This window comes from Monosiga brevicollis, genomic scaffold, assembly GCF_000002865.3.
Source record: "Monosiga brevicollis MX1 MONBRscaffold_14 genomic scaffold, whole genome shotgun sequence".
Lineage (NCBI taxonomy): Eukaryota > Choanoflagellata > Craspedida > Salpingoecidae > Monosiga > Monosiga brevicollis.
In genome coordinates, this window is record NW_001865051.1 from 524875 (window position 1) to 543666 (window position 18792).

Here is an 18792-nt window from a genome sequence, read left to right on the forward strand (position 1 = left end):
TTTACACAGACGGCGAGCAGCCGGCGAACGCAGCGGGATGGCGGCCTCCAATCTCGTCGAGCAGATCCAGGTGCTGCAGGTATGTTCGCGGCAGGTTTGGGCTGCGTTGAAATCGTGCGTTGAGGCTTGCGCACGGTCATGTCTCTCACTCTGGAAGACAACCTTTGTGCGTTGGGATTGATAGCGGGATATCCAGGGCCTGCTCTTGAGCTCGCGACATGTTCACGTCGGCAGCTGGTACATGCCCTCTGTGTGTGCCTTTGAATTGGATGTTGACACAATCCTTGGACACCTGGCCCCGGTCATGGATCCCGAGCATGATGGTGCGCGCGCTAGGGCCTGCCCCCTCTCCCCCCTCCCGCCCCGTGCATTGCTGGCCAACTTCCCTCACCAGCAGTCATCCACCTTGCGTGCATTGCCTGGCACGACCTGGTCTAGCCTTTGCTCATCGACGACTATTACAGCTCCTGACAGATCGACTCTTGACGCGTCTATATCTGGTCCACCTCAACTGTGTCCAACATGTGCAGCAGCATGCCCCCGCTGATGCCCTGCCTGCGGCCCTGCTCCGCCCTTCGCCAGGTTAGCACCGCCTTCCTCCATCGCCCCATGAGAACTGGCTGCGTTTGCTCCGTCAGGCCTGAGTTACCACCGACTCTTTTGCTGGCTTCTTGCAGTTGCTGCGATCACTTCACCCTCTGTCGTCGATTGGATGGCGAATATGCTGAACGAGCTCAGCACTTCTGTTGTGACGCTCGCGACCAATCTGGTGCGTGTCGGACCCACCCTCCTCGTGGATCGCACCGGTGGACCCGGCTTTTCATTGACATGGATGGGGGCCACACTTGTAGGATGATATGCAGACCAAGCTGGGAGAAGTAGCTCTGCATGCGAGTGAGAAAGAGGAGGAGCTGGCCACCTTTCGTCATCTGTTGGAGGAACGCGATCCGGCCACTGGTGGGTGCTGATTACCACAGAGCAGACAAACCACGCCCTTGTTACTGAATTTGACCTGGGCCAGGTGTGGCCTGATGGTCAGCAAACACTTTTTCTGTTCTGTAGGCGCTATGAGTGGCTCGCGCCAAACGACAACGCAGCCCCAAGAATGGATGTCTCGCTGGAAGCAAGCGTTTCTTGAAGCAAGTGTTATCGCAGCTCACCTGCACACAAACTGACCCTCGGCCCAATCCTGCTTGATATCAAGCCCGGCATCACCCAAGCTAACAGGCAGATGAACTCTTCTTATCCATTCATTTAGATTAAAAGTGCAGCCCAGCACCGCGCCCACCAGAAGCGTGCAGAGGCTGCACCTGCACCAAAGTCCAGTCGACGAGATCAGGAGGTTCAGGTTTGTGAGCTTCTGGTGCTGCTGCTCCCTGATGATTCTGTGGTTTGCTACCCACACGGGCCGGTGGATGGCCGTTGATTCATGGGCAAATGCAGTTGAACTAAGCCTGCACTGCCTCGTACGCAACAGGCGGATATTGTCGTGGATATGGCTGCTCGAGAGGAGCGGTTTGAGGCCCGGCGATTCGTCACTGTAGCCAAGGCTGTACATCAAGTTTATAGCGAGTTCCTTGGCCTTTCGCTTCATGTATGTGGTGGTGGGCAAAGGCAGAATGCTCGCGTGTGTGTCTCAGTGCACTCATGGAGAGTGTTTGGCAGGAGCGGAGCGGTGCCGATGCGTGGGCAAAAGGGAGCCCTCTATCATGCAGTGAGCGGCTGGCTGAATGGCTCAATTTTTTTGCAAAGTGCCTCAAGGTCTGTCCCATTCCCTGTCTTGTTTTATGTTGATCAAGGACCTGCACCCAACTTCAAAGTAGTCCATTATAGCCATTTGTTCTCTGGTTGGTCTGACCATGTCTCCCCGGCCCATCACAGCGCCTTGACGACCGCGTCAGGCTTTCAGAGGCTGAGTGCATTGAGGCTCGGAGGCAACGGGATGTGGCCGAGGCGCGCGCTGATGCCACTGACCGCCTGCTCCAGGTGAGGCAGCACCACGTGCATGCGTCTGTGTATGTAGCGCTTCGTCTCACCCTGGCATGACTGCCTCTAGGATCAACACGCCACGCTAGAGGCCGCACACCAGCAAGTATTGGCAGAACGAAGTGCAGCTGCTGAGGCTCGTGTCGTCGAGCTCCGCGACAAGTTTATGCTCGAGCTTGACGAAGCGCGAAGTACCATTGCTCAACTTGAGCAAACGCTGGAGGAGCGAGACCAAACCGTAGAGCAATTCACCGAACGGTAAGATAAAGGCGTGTTCATCCATGTGAATGTCCCTGGCCTTGTCACCGATACATCGTTTCACGACTGGTTGCTCTAGTATCGGTGAGTTGGAGGCGCAGGTGAAGAGTCAGGACGAGACGATTGCTACTCTTACGACTTCCAATGAGCGGCTAAACAAGCGGGTGCAGGACATGCAGGCAAAGCTTGCCACGGTACGGTCGGGACAAGGTGCAGACGACGACAAAGCAGCATTGCCAGGCGAGTCTGCTCACCAAACACGCTTGCCTCGTACTCCGCTGACGGGGTCTATAGCTGAAGCTAGTAGAGAAGGAGCTAGCCAAATCCAAACTTGCCTACGATAAAATCCAAGAAGGCGGGCACGCTGCCGAAGCGCGCTTGGAGGAGTACAAAGCCATACAATCATCCCAGGTGCGCCAACTCCGAGAGGCCCGTGAGGCGAACCAAGCCTTACAGGCGTGTCTTGAAGAAAAGGCCAAGGATATCAGCGGTACGTTGTGCACACATCTATTTCTCGCTTCTACAAATCGGGTTATTCTGGTGGCACTTGATGGCCGCTGCTGATGTTCATGGTGTGGCCCGTCCTTTGTTGGTCACAGGCTTCAGAGCGCAAGTGGCCGAGCTGGAGGCACGTCTTCAGGACCGACCTATGCTCGTAGGTCCTCTTTTGTTTCTCGTTGAGCCTTGACGTTGCTGGCTGCACAGCCCTGGCGTGTTTTTCTTCCAATTTTCTGCTCGCTCGCTTGGCACGGGCTCATGTTTGAAATTTTTTTGCCATCGCATCGTTGTTCAAATACAGAAGCAGCAAACCGAGGCCACCCAGACTGACCCTCCTGCTCACGATGAGGCGCACTGGAAGAATTTGATGGCTGAGAGCGCCGCCGAAGTGGCCGAGCTGCGTGAGACGCTTGCCGCTTCCAAACACCGAGAGACGGATTTGCAAACACACGTCACCAGGTACCGTGCTGCATCACTATTTCCTTGTTGTTTTATGTTCCAGAGCATAGGTTGGCGTCAAAGCATCTGGTCCACAGTTCTCTCACACCCCATGCGTGCGTCCATTGCACGTTCTTTTGCTGTTGGTACATTTTGCTTGGATTGCAGGTTGGAAGCAGAGCTGGCTCGCTGTCAAGCAGCCTTGCAGCAGCCATCACCTCCACAACCACAGTCAGAAGCTCCCACCACAAAGCCAAGCCCAATCGTCGAGGACGTACCTCCCAGCCCGCCGCTCGAGCCATCCAAGGCCGTAGTAGCTCAAACTACGAAGGATACCCAACCTCCAAGGACAGAGGAGCCCTTTTCTCTTCCATTTGTGTAAGTGATGGGGATTTGATCTGGAACGGCCCGGCACCCACACGCCATCCGAACCTGGCGGTGTGTGTTTGACTGCGCCTTTTACACACTTAGGGGCAATAAGCCAATTCGCACTTGGGCAAAAACAGACTGGAAGGCAGGGGCACCCCCGCCGTCAAGCGCACTGACAGGAACGATCCAGCCTTCAATTTCTCCCATTGAAGATCGCGAAGAAGAGCTAGAGGACTGGCTGGAAGACTTGGCCCCACACCAGGAGGACACTGATTTGGACCTTGCACCCCCTTCTCGGCCAGCTTCAAGTGTTGTCCCGGCGCAGAGGCCGCCGCTCAATGTTCGACGCGAGCGACCGGCTACGTCGACAACACCTGCCCCTTCGACAACGCCTGCCCCTTCTTCAACAGCCGGACGTCCTCCGGTTCAGCCTCTCCCACCAAGCGCGCCAAAGACGCTTGCGCGGCGCCAGGTGCGTTTGGTCTCTCTGCCTCACGCTCGCACGCCATTGTTTTTTTCGTGAGCCATGTCGTGAGCGCAATCTAGGCTCGACAGCTTGGGCTGGACCTTTGCTCGCGGACACTAACGGCCCTTCTTTGTGCTTTCGGTCGTGTGATAGACGCCCATTCAACGTATCATGGCCGCCAAGAAGCGACATCAGGGGCACGCATTCAAGTGAGATTGGAGATTGGGCGCGCAATGCAGGCCGCAATCTACCCGATAACGTCAGATGTACAAGAAAGTTTGCGTCAGAAATTCAATTGGCACGCGCGTGTTTGTTTCTGCACCCTCGGAATTTGACGCAGTACAAGAAAGCCACGCCAGGGTTGGATCCACAAGCATGGCGGGGATGACGAACAGGCCTGGCGGGGATGACGGACAGGCATGACAAGCTCTTATTGGTCCAAAAGGGGTTTGATGTGCTTCTTTGCAAAGGCGGCAAACTTGGTGGGGGGACGTCCCAGCAAGGCAGCAGTATCAGAGGAGAGATCCTGACCATGGTCTTGCACAAAATACGACAGCATCTCGACGTTGCCTCGAGCAAGCCACTCTGGCAGTCCCAGGGCTTGAAACGCAAGACTGGCCGTTTCTTCGTCCACGTTTTCATAGGCAACGTTGTGCCCGGTGCTCATGGAGATGGCCGTTGCCTAATGAAGTGGCGAGGACACAACGTGCAATCAGCCGTTAAATGGGTGCCAGGACAGGGCTGAGCATAGAGTTGAGGGTGAGGCTGTACCGACAAACGCACAATTTGGTTGCCAGCTTGATATTCACCAATCAGGTTGTAGGTGCGACCCCCGTGCTCTTCGGGATCTACCAACAGTTTGGCGACGATCTGTCGCGGCAAACACATCATGTTCGCGTAAGCATGGCACATGGCAGTGCCCAATCGAACTGGTTCCACAGAATATGGCTGGGAACGAGTGAGAACGCACCTCGCCAATGTCCTCAAGATCAATGTGTGGGATAGCGCCAGCAGCGCCGCCACTGCCCAGCGGGTAATAGAGTGTGCCCGAGGCCATGGAGCCAAGGCTCCCGAAGAAATTTTGGTAAAAGAATCCCGAGCGTAGGATAATGGGCCGCAGCACCTGTTTGCCTGTATCACCCAGTTGCTTTTTGACGGGGGTACCGGCCTTGGCCTTGCAGTAGTCCTCGATGGCCGAAAACTGGCGTTGATATTCAATGGCTTGCTTGTCTGCGGGCGAGCAGGGGTGAGATGCAGCAACTCGTGCATGTGGGCTATATTTGGGGACAAGCGGTGAAGGTTCGCACCGGCATCCAGGACACTCATGATGACGGGAAAGTCCACGCCATAGGTGATGCAGGCGTCGATGAATTTCTTTGTGGGAGTCACACGGTCTGAGCGAGCATCAGGGAGCCAGGCTTAGTGGGATGACAGGGATGGGGCTGACAAAGTGTGTCAGTGGATGAAACACCTGACTGAAACTGCGAGAAGGAGGCCGCTGTAGGGGCAGGGCACCAAGACACGAACCGGGCGCGGTCGGGGTGGCCCAGAAGGCTGCGTTGACCTTGTCGTCAAAAGCCTTGCTGAGAAGAGCTGGCTGATCCACATCCGCACGCACAATCTGATGGTTGTCAGCGCAGGCAAAGTAGAGGCGGCGTGTCAGTGTGGCGAGTATGTCAGTGCGCGCGCGTTTATCTGCCTTGTCCAAGGATGAGAGCAGGGCAAAGAGGCACCGCAGCATCAACTCACCTCGACATCAAGGTGCTCGAGCAAACGAGCGCGATCCATCTTGCGTACAGCAGCGCGGACCTTGATCTTGTCGCCATACTTGGCCAGCAACGCCTTCACAGTCTCATGACCTATGTGTTTGTGAGGTGGCGCAGGCCAAGCGTGTGAGTAAGTGCGTGCGTGCGTGCGTGCGTGCGTGTGAGAGTATTTGATGCAGCGAGGAGGCTCGGCCAGTATCACATCGGAAGAGGAAAGGGCCGACAACGACGCACCCGTGTTGGAATTGCCGGTAAACACCAAGACCACCGGCTTGCTTTCAGCTTCTTCCGCCATGGTACTGTTCACAGGAGGAGAGAAATAATCGGCACAGGCAAGTTAAAGGATCCACCAAAGTAAGGAGGGAGGGAGGAAAAACACCAAAAGACAAGATATGGCAACCAATGTGCATCACCCAGGGCGGAGTTCGATAACATACGTTTGTTGTCGACTCGAGGTACGTCCAGGCTGTGCTTCCACTTTTCTCAATTGCAGGGTGCAGCCTCCGCCCCCCGACTGGCTTGCTCCACCTCGACCGAAGTGCATGCATGCAAGGAACCTTTAGTTTTGCTTGTAAGCAACTTTATTAGACTGGCGAAGACAGTGAAGTTGAAGATGGTGGACGGTGTTGCAACTGGTGTTTTGAACATACACTTACCACGATGATGGCGACCACCACGGGCGCGCGGCTGCTGTGCGGCGGCGGTTCCCAGCTCCGCTTCGTTGTGGCGGCAGCGGCAGCCGGTACAGGACGCAGCTCTTTGACGGCTCTAGCCAAACGGTATGTGGGCACCATGGTTTATTGTCGTGCGCTGTGTTGGAGTCAGCACTCGTGTGCACCATGTCGGCATGGCCCAATTTATGCTCTGACCTTACCCGTCCTCGTGCTGCTTGATCATCTGCGGCGGTTCTCCATCATGTGCAGCCCGGCACTGCGTAGCGCGGTGCTGGTGGCTCGCGCTGGACTAGCCACGACACCACGTGTGCTCTCCTCGGCCACCGCCACGGCAGCGGAAGAGGGCCAAAAGCCACCCTTCGTCGTGCCGGAAGACGTGCCAGCCATTCAGTACGCGTTTGAGCTGCACACGCGCCTTTGTTGGCCCAAGCAACGACAACTCATCCATTCCCTCGCTCCGTACGACTCGCATTCTTTGTTTCGTGCTGCCTTGCTTTGCCTCGTACGGCCGCAGGTTTGTGCAACAGCAGACCGAGCCAGTTTTTGACTTTGAGTCTGCAACTCAAGTACTTCGGGCCTTGTCTGTCAACCCCGAAACCATTGAGGCCCATTTCAAGGTCTCTATGCGTGGTGATAAGACGGTAAGGGCGTGACCTCTGACTCATCCCATTGCACCAAATTTGCGCAAGTGCCGACAAAGCTTGGCGCTTCCTTATCGCGCTTGTGCCTTGATGCCACGTTTTCGCTTCTCTCTCCGCAGAAGAAGAAGGGCCGCCCACGTGACCCCATCCGCGGCGTCTTGGTCATGCCAAACCTTTTCCGGCCGCTTCGCCGTGTTGTTGTTTTTGCAGATGTACGGACTCGACTTGCTGCTGCGCTATGCAGCTGCCTGCTTTGGCGCGCCGTTATTTGATGGACAAAATCAATTTTAGCGTTTGGTCACGGTACCGGATCTCATTCCTATTTCGTTCCTTAGGGCGAGGATGCACAACTGGCCCGTGAGGCTGGCGCGTACCGCGTAGGCGGACCTGAAATGCTCGCCGATGTATGTCTTGATGACCTGTGTATCCTCATCACCCAATGACCTTATCCGTGCAGGTCAAGATCTCATAGCCGATTGTCCATCTACAACAGTTTGAGCGTGGGCGCATCGAGTATGACATTATCATGGCCACCACAAGTATGGCCCGCGAAATCAAGCGCGAGGGAGGTCGCGTGCTTCGCGCCAACATGCCCACGGAGAAGAAGGGTGAGTTTTGCTGTTCTTGGCTTGGCCCGCTGGTCAATGATTCCACATCAAAGTCACCTGCTGATGCATTCCGCTCTCCCTTGCGTAGGAACCGTGGTTGATGACATCGCCGAGGCCGTGCCTCGAGTAGCTCGTGGTGTCAGCTTTCGAAGCGATGCTCATGGCGCCATCAACATTCCCGTTGCCAAGGTGAGGCGTCCTATGCACCGCTGTCATTGGTCGCGGGTTCCTCCCGCCCATGCAAGCGTTGCGCGCTCTTTGCGACGCTCGTATCGTCGGGCCATTAGTTTTGTGTCTTGCCCTTTTGGTGCCAGTTTTCCTTGCCTTTCACGTCTTGCGGTCCTGCTGTTGACGCGCTGGGATGTGAATAGACTACCATGACGGTGGAACAAATTGAGGCCAACGTGGTCGCGGCCATGCAGGGCCTGATGACATACAGCCTGGGCGAGCGCACCAAGTTTATTGAACAGCTGTATCTGTCCGCACAGCAGACCCCTGGCATGCGCGTGACCCATGATCCTCTGGTTGCGCAGGCGCTCGAGTAGGCTTGCAGTGTACTGCCACAGGCTTGTCGTGCCACCGATTTTTGTTTTTGTTTTTACCTGACATGCACCCTGCATCTCTCCCTCCCTTCCTCTTTCTTTTCTGCAACTACTTGCCATGGCCTACGGGTGTCTGAGCCGAGCTGTATGACCTATTTCTCAATTAAACAAAAGATGAACAAAGGCATTCAGAGGCCTTTCCTTCCCTCTTTATGTTGCCTGCCTTGTACTTTCTCTGTTTGCGCTATGCAGAGTTAAAGCAGCAACCGTGCATCCTCAAAACTGTATGGCAGCAAGCTTTCTTTTCATGCTTCCATAGCTTCACGATGTGGGGTGAGCTCGGTCTTCCATTCCACCAGACGAAAGGCTCTGCGAACAGTGGGCAGGTGATGAGGAGCGCGTCTGCGGCTCAGACTTACAAGCGTGCGGGCACAAACCTGAGGATATCCACCAAATGGCGCACAAGAGGCCGCAAGCCTGCACCGAGAAGCGTCTCGAGAGCGTCGGCAAGCGTGGCACCGGTTTGACGCACCAGGACCAGCGCCGGGTGGATAAAGCCATGGAAGAGGGCATGTAGCAGGGGTTTGAAGATAATGTCCCCTACCAACGCCAATAGTTCGATAATCACCTGCCACCGGGGCACCGAAACGGATGTCAGCTGCGCTCATTGATCCGCATTGTGCCACAAATCGAGACCACCAACCTTGCGGACAATATGCAGCAGCAGGCCCACAAGCTCAAATAGGAGGGCCAGAAAGATGTTGATGCCCGCCTTGAGGACCGCGAAAACCGCGGCAAACACTTGCCGCGACTCCTTTTCAACAGTAATAGCACAATGGTCAATGCCGTGACTACCGTTGTAGCCGCGCGCATGGTATCCATCGCGGTCATAGTTGAACACAAACGTTTCCTTGGGCATCTTGGCCACGTTCCCACCACAAGCGCTCTCCTCGGCGCTCCATGGCACTGGCACCAGTTCCACGAACACAACAAGCACATGTCAAATAGCAGTAGATAGCAGGGGGGGGGGGGGGCGGGTGAGAACCACACGCCGCACACTTGGCACGGACCAGGCACATATGCATCGAGGCCCCATGCATCACTTACGATCGCCTCCGGCATAATCAAAATGGTGAGTGGAGGCTTGGTCTGCGGGCCGACCTGAAGTCCAGCTGTGAGCGGATGGCAGCCCAGGTGCATGCCACGAGGATGTAGCATTCCGGGATCCCAGGCTTTCAGCGGCAGTGATGGGTGCTGGGGCGCCTCCAGGCCCAGAAGCCACGGGGGGCGTGCCCGCTGCAGTCACTGGTACCAGCTTCTCGGTGGGCTCAAAGGTTGGGGTAGAGCTTGGCGTGTGGCCAACTTCAGACGTTACCGTGTGTTGCGTCTCCATGGAAAGCGGTGTCGTGCTGGCTGGCTGGCGTCGTCCGAAGAGCCGTGAAGATGCCGATCGCTCTGTTGTTGTTGCAATGTCAGCAGCTTGGTCTCGTTTCTTAGGCTTGCTCCTATCCTTCTTGGAAGTCTTTTCTTTATCTCGGCGCTGTGGACACAGCGTAGGGGTATGTGTGGGGAATGGACAGTCGCGGGTAAGAAATGCAACGGTGTGTAGGCCTGTGATTGGAAACGTGTACGCACCGAGCGGGAACTGCGCTTGGCAACGCGAGATTTCGTTGGTTGCACTGGTGGCTGTTGGTTTGGATTAGCCAAGTGCTCGTCTTGATCATCCTCATCCTCATCCTCATCCTCGTCTTCATCGTCGTTGATAGCATGGTCCCTGTCGACTTTGGCCAGGCCTTGCGTGGTAGGTGGGGCCATCTGTTGCGTAACGGCCGGCATTGGGCTCGGAGCAGATGCATGGGCCTATCGAGCGGAGGGCGACTCATGGTTCAGCAAGCACACGCGCCAAGGAACAATCCACGGGGTGGGCAGGCGCACCGGGACTGGCGAAGCAAAAGCGGTCGCACGGGCAGACACATTGGCTTCTAGATCTAATCAGGCAAGCCATGCAAGAGATTGTTGGGTCCCATGTTAACAGAGACAGGGACGCTCGTCACGCGGCGCCTCGAGCAGGCCAACAAAGACGGTACCAGGTTGGTGCATGGGCTTTGCCGTCGGCTTGGAAGCATTGCTGGGGATCGTGTGCTCGGATGGCGCCGTTTTGGGGGGTGTTTGGGATCCCGATGGAGCTCCCACAGTTGTTTTGCGCTGGGCCAAGGGCGAGGAGGCGGGCGGTGCAGTTTTTGGGACAGACTTGGTTTCTGCCCCTTCATCAGGAGAATCCCAGTCGGATTCGATGCCAGCGTTAGCTCCTGTAGGTTCGTTGGCAGCAAAAGCCTTGACCACCTGGGTTGTGGAGGAAGCTAGATGAGTGCTGCGTGCCACCGGCGACCGCACGCGACCTGCGTGGCGTACCTTGGGCGGTTGCTTTGGCGAGGGGACGGGCGAGGGGTCTTCATCACCGGACATAAAGTCCCAGGAGTTGTCACTCTCCGCCTACGCGTGGGATTTGGTGTGATGAACAAGGTGGAAATGCGACCCAGGCCTTGCGCACGCGGGGTTGCGCGCACCATGTCGGTTTTGTCGCGAAGAAGGCTCGTCAACGGCGGGCGTTCAGGCTACACAAGGACGGGCCGAGGCCAAAGTGAGCTGGCATCAATTCTGAGCCCTGCATTGACATGCACATGGGAAGCTGTGCAAAAAAAAAAAAGGTAATTGGCGCGTTGCCAAGTTCCATGGCTTACTGTACCTGGTTGGCAGCGCGCTGGAACAGCATGGTACGTGCGGTGGCAGCAAGGCAAGCAGGGCGGTTGTCAGGGTGTGCGAGAATGCCTCGACCTGACGTGCGGGTGAACATTGGGCAGGGACTAGCACCTGTTGCCGAGTGGTAGGCAATGTCTCGGCGTCAATGGATGCCTGATATCCGGAGAGGCGATTGGAACTACGGCCACCGGGGATGGCACTGCTGGCCTCGGACCGTAGCGGCATGCCCTTTGCCTCTTCACACCTGCCAGCTGGGCACAGGTGCAGCTCGCACTACAAAGGCAGCAAGCTCCAGAAGAGCCGGTTCTGCTTTCGCTTGACGGTTGCGTCACCTGCCAAGCCCAAGCAACCGTGAGCTCCTTCACCTACAAACGCAGAACGACGGGCTGCGCGCACCCCCGCCCCTGCCTCGCGATCCGACGTACCGTACCAACACTTCCAACTCGAAAAAAAAAAAAAAAAAAAGGAAAAATTTCAAACAAAAAATTTAAAAATTCACTCTCTCTCTCAAAATGTCAGCACACATTCACAACCACAACAGTGCCAATCTAAGAACACACTCTGTCTCTGTCTCTCTGTCTCTCTCTCTCTCTCTCTGTCGTTATTAAATTTTGCTCTTTCTCTCTCTCTCTCTCTCTCTCTCTTTTTTATTTTTTTTATTTTGTGTTTCTGACTCTCTCATCTCTCTCGTCTCTCTCTTCTCTGGTCTCGTCTCTGTGTGTGTGTGTCCGTGTGTCTCGGTCGCTGTCGTTTTTGTTGGTGTCGGTGTCGGTGTTGGTGTCGGTGTCGGTGGCGGCAGGGGGCGGGAATCGCAGGGTTGGAAGGAGAAGGACGAGAGGTGGGTGGTGGGGCTGCACCATCGAGGGCGCGGATCTGGATCTGTGGGTGCGGATGGGCGCGTCCCAAATAGTTGTTCAGGGCTTTGCCCCCGTTTCGAGCCCCTGATGCGCTCGGCTCGTCAGCAGGAGCCATGGCACACAAGCGGTCCATGTCCATTGTGGCCCAGGTGCCAGAGACGCAGCAGCTGTTGTTTTCTAGTCCCGTACCAGCAGCCCTACGCTGCCCATTGTGCGAGCGCGTGTTTCAAGATCCGGTCATCGCCATCGACTGTGGGCACAGCTTTTGCCAGGAATGCTTGAGCGATGCGGCCGATCAGGGCCTCTGCTGCCCACGGGATGCCGACTCCAAGCTCGACGCGACGCGTGTCATCCCCAATAAAGCCATTGCCGATCAGATTCGAGAACTTCATGTCTATTGCCCCAATTGCGAGTGTGTCCCGGCCTCGCGCGAGGAAATGGCCAAGTCCGACACACACAACCGGCTCATTTACGACGCTGCGGGGCAGCCCGTGGGCATGGTGGCCAACAGCGGGTGCACATACTGCACCTCGGTGGCTGAGGTGCCTCAACATCTTACCAACTGCGCATTCATGCCCGTGCCTTGCCCCAATGCTGCCGAATGTGGTCTCATCCCCGCCCATCGTCTCAACGCCCACATCTCCATCTGCCCACACACCCCTTGCCGTTACGCCGGTTTTGGCTGCACCTTTCGCAGTACGCCAGAAGAGGTGGCTCAACATAGCAACCAGGCCTGTGAGTACGGCGACGAACCCCTAGCCCGCCAAGGCCGCCTCTTGCAATCCCTGGTGGAGACAGCCGACCAGCTCACCGTCCTCGTTGAGAGTCTCCACGCCAAGGCCATGGATCTCGAAGCCCGACAAGAGGACTTGGCGCAAGGCAAGCCGCATCCGCTTACCCTCAGTCGACGTCCCAGTGTCGGAGCCGGCGCGCGCGCGCGTGCACTGCCTCCCAATCGCGCTGGCTGGGGTGCGGAGCAATATGAGCGGACAGGAGTTGGTCCCACGAACCACGATGGTCCGGCTGTCGGCGATGGCCGGCCGACCATGCCGTTGTGGATGCAGGAGGCGCAGGCCAAGTTTGGCCGGGCCGATGCGGATGACCTATTGGACAGCTGGCACGATGATCGGTACCATCGTATCAGTGCTGTGCATCGCCCCTCCGTTGAGGTCTCGATGCACAAACAACACCTCAAACCACACAACCACGGCCTTGGGCGCGTCGCGTTGCCAAACGGCCAAGAACTGGAGCTGCCCTTCAACTACCAGTGTGACGGTACTCTAAGAGCTCACCTTGGCCCCGTTTGGTGTATCGAGTGCTACGAAGATCTCATGTTCTCTGCCGGCAGCGACGAAACGGACATTCATGTCTGGGACCTCGCACCGCGTGAGCCCAAACGGCTTCGCCTCCTACAGGGTCACCAGGCCATGGTGCATAGCCTGCATGTCCGGGATAACCGGCTTTTTAGTGGCGATGAAGCGCGTCTCGTACGGGTCTGGGACCTTGAGACCTTTGAGTGCCTCCTCTCCTTTGAGGCCTGCCGCCACATTGTCAGCACTCTGGTATCGGCACAGAACCTGCTTATTGCCGGCTCCTACGCAAGCATGGCTGTCTGGAACATCGACTCCAAACGCCGGCACACCGTGGTCACACAGGGCTTGACCCACTGGATTCGAGCCATGTGTGTCACAGAGGACGAACGCTACCTCTTCACCGCCACCCACGATCTGGTTTGTATGCCACCTCGTTTCTCGTTTTCGTTCGTTCGTTTTTTTTTTTGTTTTTTTTTTGTTTTTTGTTTTTTTTTGATATTTCGGCCCAAGGCACAAATTCGAAGCAACGTTTTGCTCCTGTGTCTCACCTCATTTGCATTTCTATTTTTCTTCCTTTTCTCTCGCTTGTTGGGTTTTCTGGACATCTCAATAGATCAAGGCCTGGGAGGTGCCCGACTTCACAGAGGCCTGCAAGATCAAGACAAACTACGGCAGCATCCACTCAATGACCCTTACACCGCGCCACATCATCATCGGTATGTGCGCATTCACACTTTGAGTCGCTTCAGGCGCCATTGGCAATATATCTTGGTGCTGCGCCGGTCTGACAGCTCACTGTAATCTGCTTTTAAAAAAAAAAAAATGGTGAACAGGGACCTACAATCGTCACATTCACATATATTCAATCCGCGACCAGCAACATGTGCTCGAGCTCAAGGGTCACCTTGGCACGTAAGTGAACGCGCATTTGAATACCCAGCACCCTTGCTTTGCTCCTTTGCTTGCTCAAGCACGCGCACCTCAAACTCGGCGATGCACATGCTGCTTGTCTCGATCCCGGGGCTTAGGGTGCACTCGCTGGCTGTTTCAATTTCCGGGCGCTTCCTCTTTTCCGCTTCCCTAGATCAAACCACAAAGGTATGAGAGCTTGTTGGGCGATCAAATTTGTGGAGCGTGCCATCTCACCATCTGACACAGCATGCCATGTCGTGTATACGTCACTCATGTTGCGGCAAATTTGCGAGGCAGGTGTGGGATTTGGAAAAGCAAGGCTTGATTATCCAGTCCTTGAATCGGCATGATGCATCCGTCAATGTTCTCAAGTGGTCTGGCAATCGCCTCCTGACTGGGTCCGCCGATTGCACCATCAAGGTATGCTGCACCTGACACGTTCTGCTTTTGACGTGGGCGCAAGGGTGGCTGTAATTCCACCACATGTTGCTGCGCTAATTGTGCATCAGAAAAGCACACACCCCCTAAGAAAATAAATAAATCTGGGAGCTTGTACTGTGAATGACCGTATGCCCTGCGTGTGCCTTTGGGATGACGACCTCTTCTTGATAGTTGTATCACGCATACCAAGGTCCGGCAGAAGTGGTGGACCGCAAGCAGGACGTGAATGAAATTGGCAACTTCCAGGCGTGCTGGGGTGGAGGCAAGCTTCCGGGCATCCCGGTGGTCATGACTGGCGGCAAGAGCGAGCCACCAGTTGATTCGCATCCTCTTATGCACAGCCTCAACTCAAGCGACTCGCGTACTCCGGTCCCTTCCATTGCTAGTAACGAGGCGCCGGCCACGATTAGCAATATGACGACTCCGACGAGCACAGCCAACTTTGCTTTGGACCTGGGTCGTGGCGATATGCCTGGTTTGGAGGATGGGCAAGGGTCTCGGCGTGCACTCGGCGCGACCGGTTCCCTTGAGCATCGCATGTTAGGCTCATCAACTCCACCCACGCGCCTGTCAGCCCTGGCTCGTGGAGAACCGCGCGCCATGTCACCCAGCTTCCGGCCAGTTGATCTTCGGTCCACGCGTAGCGAACAGCCCTCGCATCTCTCACTGGACTCTTCGTCTCTTGCTGCGGAAGATGACACGGAGCTGGAGGGCTCGAGCCCCGGCTCCCACCGGCGCTGGCCAGTGATTCGACCAGATGGGACTCGTGACTCTCCACCAGTAGGCATGGCAGGCCCCGCTACGGTAGGATCGGAGGAAAACATTGTCGACACGATCGGGACGCCGTCATCAACCACGGCGCGGATCCGGCATGTGGTACTCTTAGACCCGACCAGCCCGGAGGAAGCCACACTCGAGAAAAGTGCGGGGACCAAGGGTTCGCCCATGACACCCGGCTTGCTTGATGTCCAGGCCGTTCGCCAGCATCGATCCAATTCACAGGAAACGGTGCATACGGTGCGCTCGGACTCGAGTTACACGACGGCGGCAGCGGGCTCGACGGCCCAGCCCAAGTGGGTACTAAAATCCAAAACTGCGTCAGCCCATCGCAAAGGCTCGCCCACCCATCGTCCCCCGCCGTTGAACCTGGCGGGCATCTCTCACACGCGTGGACCAAGCTCAGCTACGCTTCCGGGCGGCCCCGAAACGCCACGCGCTGCGGGGCCGTTTGCGATTGGCCCACAACCAACACAGGCCGGCAATCTGGTGATACCGGCCGGGGCAGGCCACACTCTGGACTCTGGGCACACGGGGTCCGGCTTTGCTCTACCGGTGCGGCCAAGTCCTTCGAATGGCGCAGCTGTCTCGCCACATCCGATACTGCCTGCTGGCGCCAACGCGGTGCAAGCCAACGGGAACACCCCGTATGCTTTTGGACCGATCCATAATGGCTATGTCAACGGTGGTGGTGGGTCCAGTTCCGAGGGCACGGATACACGGTCAGACACACGCCCCGTGTCCATGGTGTCCACGCGGTCAGATCAGAGTGTGCGTCAAATCTATGTTGCCCCAGTGGGGCCACCACGGGCTCGGGGCAGCGGGAGCATCGGTGGTGGTGGGGTGTATGGGGACGAACCTCCTTCACCCGCCGCCATGTCGCACACGGATAGCGTGCGCAGCCTGGTGATCTATGATGAGCCGACCATGGCCATGGACAGCTCCATCTTCAACTACAATTTTGGCAGTCCCATGAGTCTACGGGACCAGCTCAAATCCCTGCCCCGCGACCACAACGAGGCGCTGACGCCTTCTCCGACGGAGGATGCTCCAGGCTCCCCCTTGTTTGTGATGGGTGGGGCTCCGGAAGAGCCTCTCTCGCCATCGGGCGTGCACTTTGACGTGGCTGACGTAGATGAGTCCCACAGCATGGTGTAGGGGTTGAGGTGCGCAAAGCGATGCATCACGCACATGCGTTCATTGCCAACAGTGTGTGAGCCGTGAGGGTGAAGTGGAAATGAGGGCGTTGAATCTGAATCAATTAATTGCACACAAATGGCATGCAAGTGTTGCTTGAAGGAGTGTGTGGGAGACAATGGGGCACACGCAAGGGACAGAAGAACATGTCGGGTATGCTTGCGGGCAAGTGCAGGGGAACTCAAGTGTGCTCCAGGCCGGCAATCTGTTTTGGTGCAGCTTGCATCTTGATCTTGCGTACATAGGTGCCTGCCAATGCACAGTAGCGATACGCGTGCCTCGGCGTGTGAGGAAAGAACAAGCAACGCTATACCCGAGGAGGTGCTTGGCAAGACAACAAGACTAACCGGGAAATGAGCCCTCGTTGCCATCTTGATCTTGACCGTAGAACCACTCCTCGGGCGTGGCCCCCTCCTCGGTCACTCGCAGAATGTCGCCCATGCCAAAGGACAGATCGTCGGGATCGTCGGATTTGTACTCGTACAAAGCCTATGAGAGCGTTGTTGGGCCCATATCGATAAGCCGTCGAGAGCAAATGGTCAATCAAATACAACACTTGATTTGAAGTCCTTTGGAGCCCCGTATTCATTGAGGTGAAAAGGAAATCCAGCTCTCACGCACCTGGTAAAGAACATATTCGTGGGGTTGTAATTCACGCTTGGGAACTGGAACAGGCGTGGGGGAGGGCGGCTTTTCCACCTCGGCTTTGGCAGCACCGCCATTTTCCACGTCCACAGACAGGACCTTATTGCGCAGTTTGATCTTGCGCACGTAGGTACCGGGGAAGTTGCCTTCACGTCCATCCTGACTGCGGCCGTAATACCAGGAATTTGGCGAGCCATCGCCTGGGCATGCCGGGCACGTGAGTACTGGCACTGCAAGAGTTGTACCATGTGTGTGTGTGTGTGTGTGTGTGTGTGTGTGTGTGTGTGTGTGTGTGTGTGTGTGTGGTAATAGTAGGCCACGAACCTTCGTCGGTGACTTGCAGAATCTCGTTGGCATCAAACGTCAGGTCCTCGGGGTCACTCGATTCATATTTGTACAGAGTTTGATACAGAACATAGTTGTCCTCAGGCCCGTCATCCTCGTTTTGTCCGCCCTCTGCAAGATTTGAAATGGATGAAAGGGGAGGGGATGAATCACTTTCTGCGAGATGTAGCACGCCGTTGATGAAGGAGGCTGGATATATGTACCGTGGCTAATCACAGTGTCAAGTTTGGCAGGAAAGGTCACATGCGCACGGGCCTTTTTGCCGGATTTGAAGGCTGAAGGAGTGTCGGCGCACGTCGCATCGGATGGTAAGTTACAGAGTTCATGCCAACGCCAATGCCAGCTACTTGAGGTGGAGAACGAGATGCTTGTACAAACCTGACTTGAGCGCCATGTGTTGGCTGGGGGACACCTCCATCGGCGCAAATGGGTTACCAACGAGGGAATCGGTGCCACTAGGCCAAACAAGAGGTAGCGCATGAGGGGCAAATGAGCAACGGAAAAGGAGCAGTCACACGAGTATGAGGTGTCAACGCCGTAGATCACCGTACGTGCTGGGCAGACGGCGGCTACCAGCGCGGGGATTTGCAGGCGGTGCTGCAATCTGAAATTCAGCCATCTCGCAACGTCGGTCGATCAGCGCTTCACGGTGGTCGTCGGTGCAAGATGTGCACGCAGAAAGGGCGGTGGCAGACCACTTGGCGAGGAATCACAAAAAAAAAGGGGGGGGCAAGGGATGTGCGTTTTGAAAGCACAGCTAGCACCAGCACCAGCTCCTGCGGCGAGCGACAGCGACAAACGGCGGCACCGCTGGGACGGGGCGGCGTGGAGATGCTCCGGTTGAGTCGCTCTTGGTAGATGAAGCACCGCCGTCAAAGCCTTGTGCAGAGCCGCAAGTCGGCAAGGAGCTCGAGTCTACCAGATAACGGGCCATCCGGAGGCCCCATCATATGCAGATGGAAGCAGAAACAGCAGCAGAGGGTGAGACGAGGAGCTACAAGTTGACGATGAGTGGGAGCGGCAGCGCAACAAGCATACACACTTACCTATGATCGACGCCGAACCGAGACTAAGACCGAGACCGAGCTGCCTGATGCACCACCAGACGAGGCCCCGACAGAGACGAGACGAGACGAGACGAGACGAGACGAGAGAGAGAGAAGAGAGAGACGAGAGAGAGAGAGAAGAGAGAGAGAGAGAAGAGAGAGACGAGAGAGGCACTGCCGTATCTACAGCAAAAAATAAAGACAAAAAGACAGATAGAGAGGGAAAGGGAGAGAGGTATCGCTCGTGCGTCAA

At 56.3% G+C, this 18792-nt stretch overlaps 6 protein-coding genes across 6 annotated transcripts; 3 read left to right on the plus strand and 3 right to left on the minus strand.

The window, feature by feature from the left end:
- Nucleotides 1–534: 534 nt before the first annotated feature.
- On the plus strand, nucleotides 535–3562 carry MONBRDRAFT_26451 (uncharacterized protein; the record flags this gene model as incomplete). Its single annotated transcript, XM_001746784.1, has 13 exons — nucleotides 535–582; nucleotides 852–957; nucleotides 978–1021; nucleotides 1259–1348; nucleotides 1478–1594; nucleotides 1619–1761; nucleotides 1902–1986; nucleotides 2057–2244; nucleotides 2324–2438; nucleotides 2539–2734; nucleotides 2844–2899; nucleotides 3044–3201; nucleotides 3349–3562. 13 exons carry the CDS (start codon nucleotides 535–537, stop codon nucleotides 3560–3562), a joined length of 1560 nt encoding a protein of 519 aa, XP_001746836.1.
- Nucleotides 3563–4445: 883 nt separating this feature from the next.
- Nucleotides 4446–6076, minus strand: MONBRDRAFT_26452 (uncharacterized protein; the record flags this gene model as incomplete). The annotated part of the gene is made up of 7 exons (XM_001746904.1): nucleotides 4446–4697; nucleotides 4787–4885; nucleotides 4986–5245; nucleotides 5323–5409; nucleotides 5543–5636; nucleotides 5765–5874; nucleotides 6016–6076. 7 exons carry the CDS (start codon nucleotides 6074–6076, stop codon nucleotides 4446–4448), a joined length of 963 nt encoding a protein of 320 aa, XP_001746956.1.
- A 365-nt stretch (nucleotides 6077–6441) lies between these two features.
- Nucleotides 6442–8428, plus strand: MONBRDRAFT_32902 (uncharacterized protein; the record flags this gene model as incomplete). The annotated part of the gene is made up of 8 exons (XM_001746785.1): nucleotides 6442–6560; nucleotides 6705–6845; nucleotides 6970–7096; nucleotides 7216–7308; nucleotides 7432–7500; nucleotides 7590–7704; nucleotides 7793–7893; nucleotides 8076–8428. The coding sequence occupies 8 exons, from the start codon at nucleotides 6442–6444 to the stop codon at nucleotides 8247–8249; spliced, it is 939 nt and encodes a 312-aa protein (XP_001746837.1). The 3' UTR covers nucleotides 8250–8428.
- A 123-nt stretch (nucleotides 8429–8551) lies between these two features.
- On the minus strand, nucleotides 8552–10712 carry MONBRDRAFT_26454 (uncharacterized protein; the record flags this gene model as incomplete). Its single annotated transcript, XM_001746905.1, has 7 exons — nucleotides 8552–8683; nucleotides 8779–8874; nucleotides 8950–9212; nucleotides 9354–9786; nucleotides 9882–10061; nucleotides 10182–10234; nucleotides 10334–10712. 7 exons carry the CDS (start codon nucleotides 10710–10712, stop codon nucleotides 8552–8554), a joined length of 1536 nt encoding a protein of 511 aa, XP_001746957.1.
- A 1264-nt stretch (nucleotides 10713–11976) lies between these two features.
- On the plus strand, nucleotides 11977–16464 carry MONBRDRAFT_26455 (uncharacterized protein; the record flags this gene model as incomplete). The annotated part of the gene is made up of 6 exons (XM_001746786.1): nucleotides 11977–13593; nucleotides 13790–13892; nucleotides 14010–14088; nucleotides 14205–14274; nucleotides 14386–14508; nucleotides 14701–16464. The coding sequence occupies 6 exons, from the start codon at nucleotides 11977–11979 to the stop codon at nucleotides 16462–16464; spliced, it is 3756 nt and encodes a 1251-aa protein (XP_001746838.1).
- Nucleotides 16465–16845: 381 nt separating this feature from the next.
- MONBRDRAFT_9210 (uncharacterized protein) lies at nucleotides 16846–17911 on the minus strand (the record flags this gene model as incomplete). The annotated part of the gene is made up of 4 exons (XM_001746906.1): nucleotides 16846–16992; nucleotides 17125–17378; nucleotides 17473–17604; nucleotides 17872–17911. 4 exons carry the CDS (start codon nucleotides 17909–17911, stop codon nucleotides 16846–16848), a joined length of 573 nt encoding a protein of 190 aa, XP_001746958.1.
- Nucleotides 17912–18792: the final 881 nt, after the last annotated feature.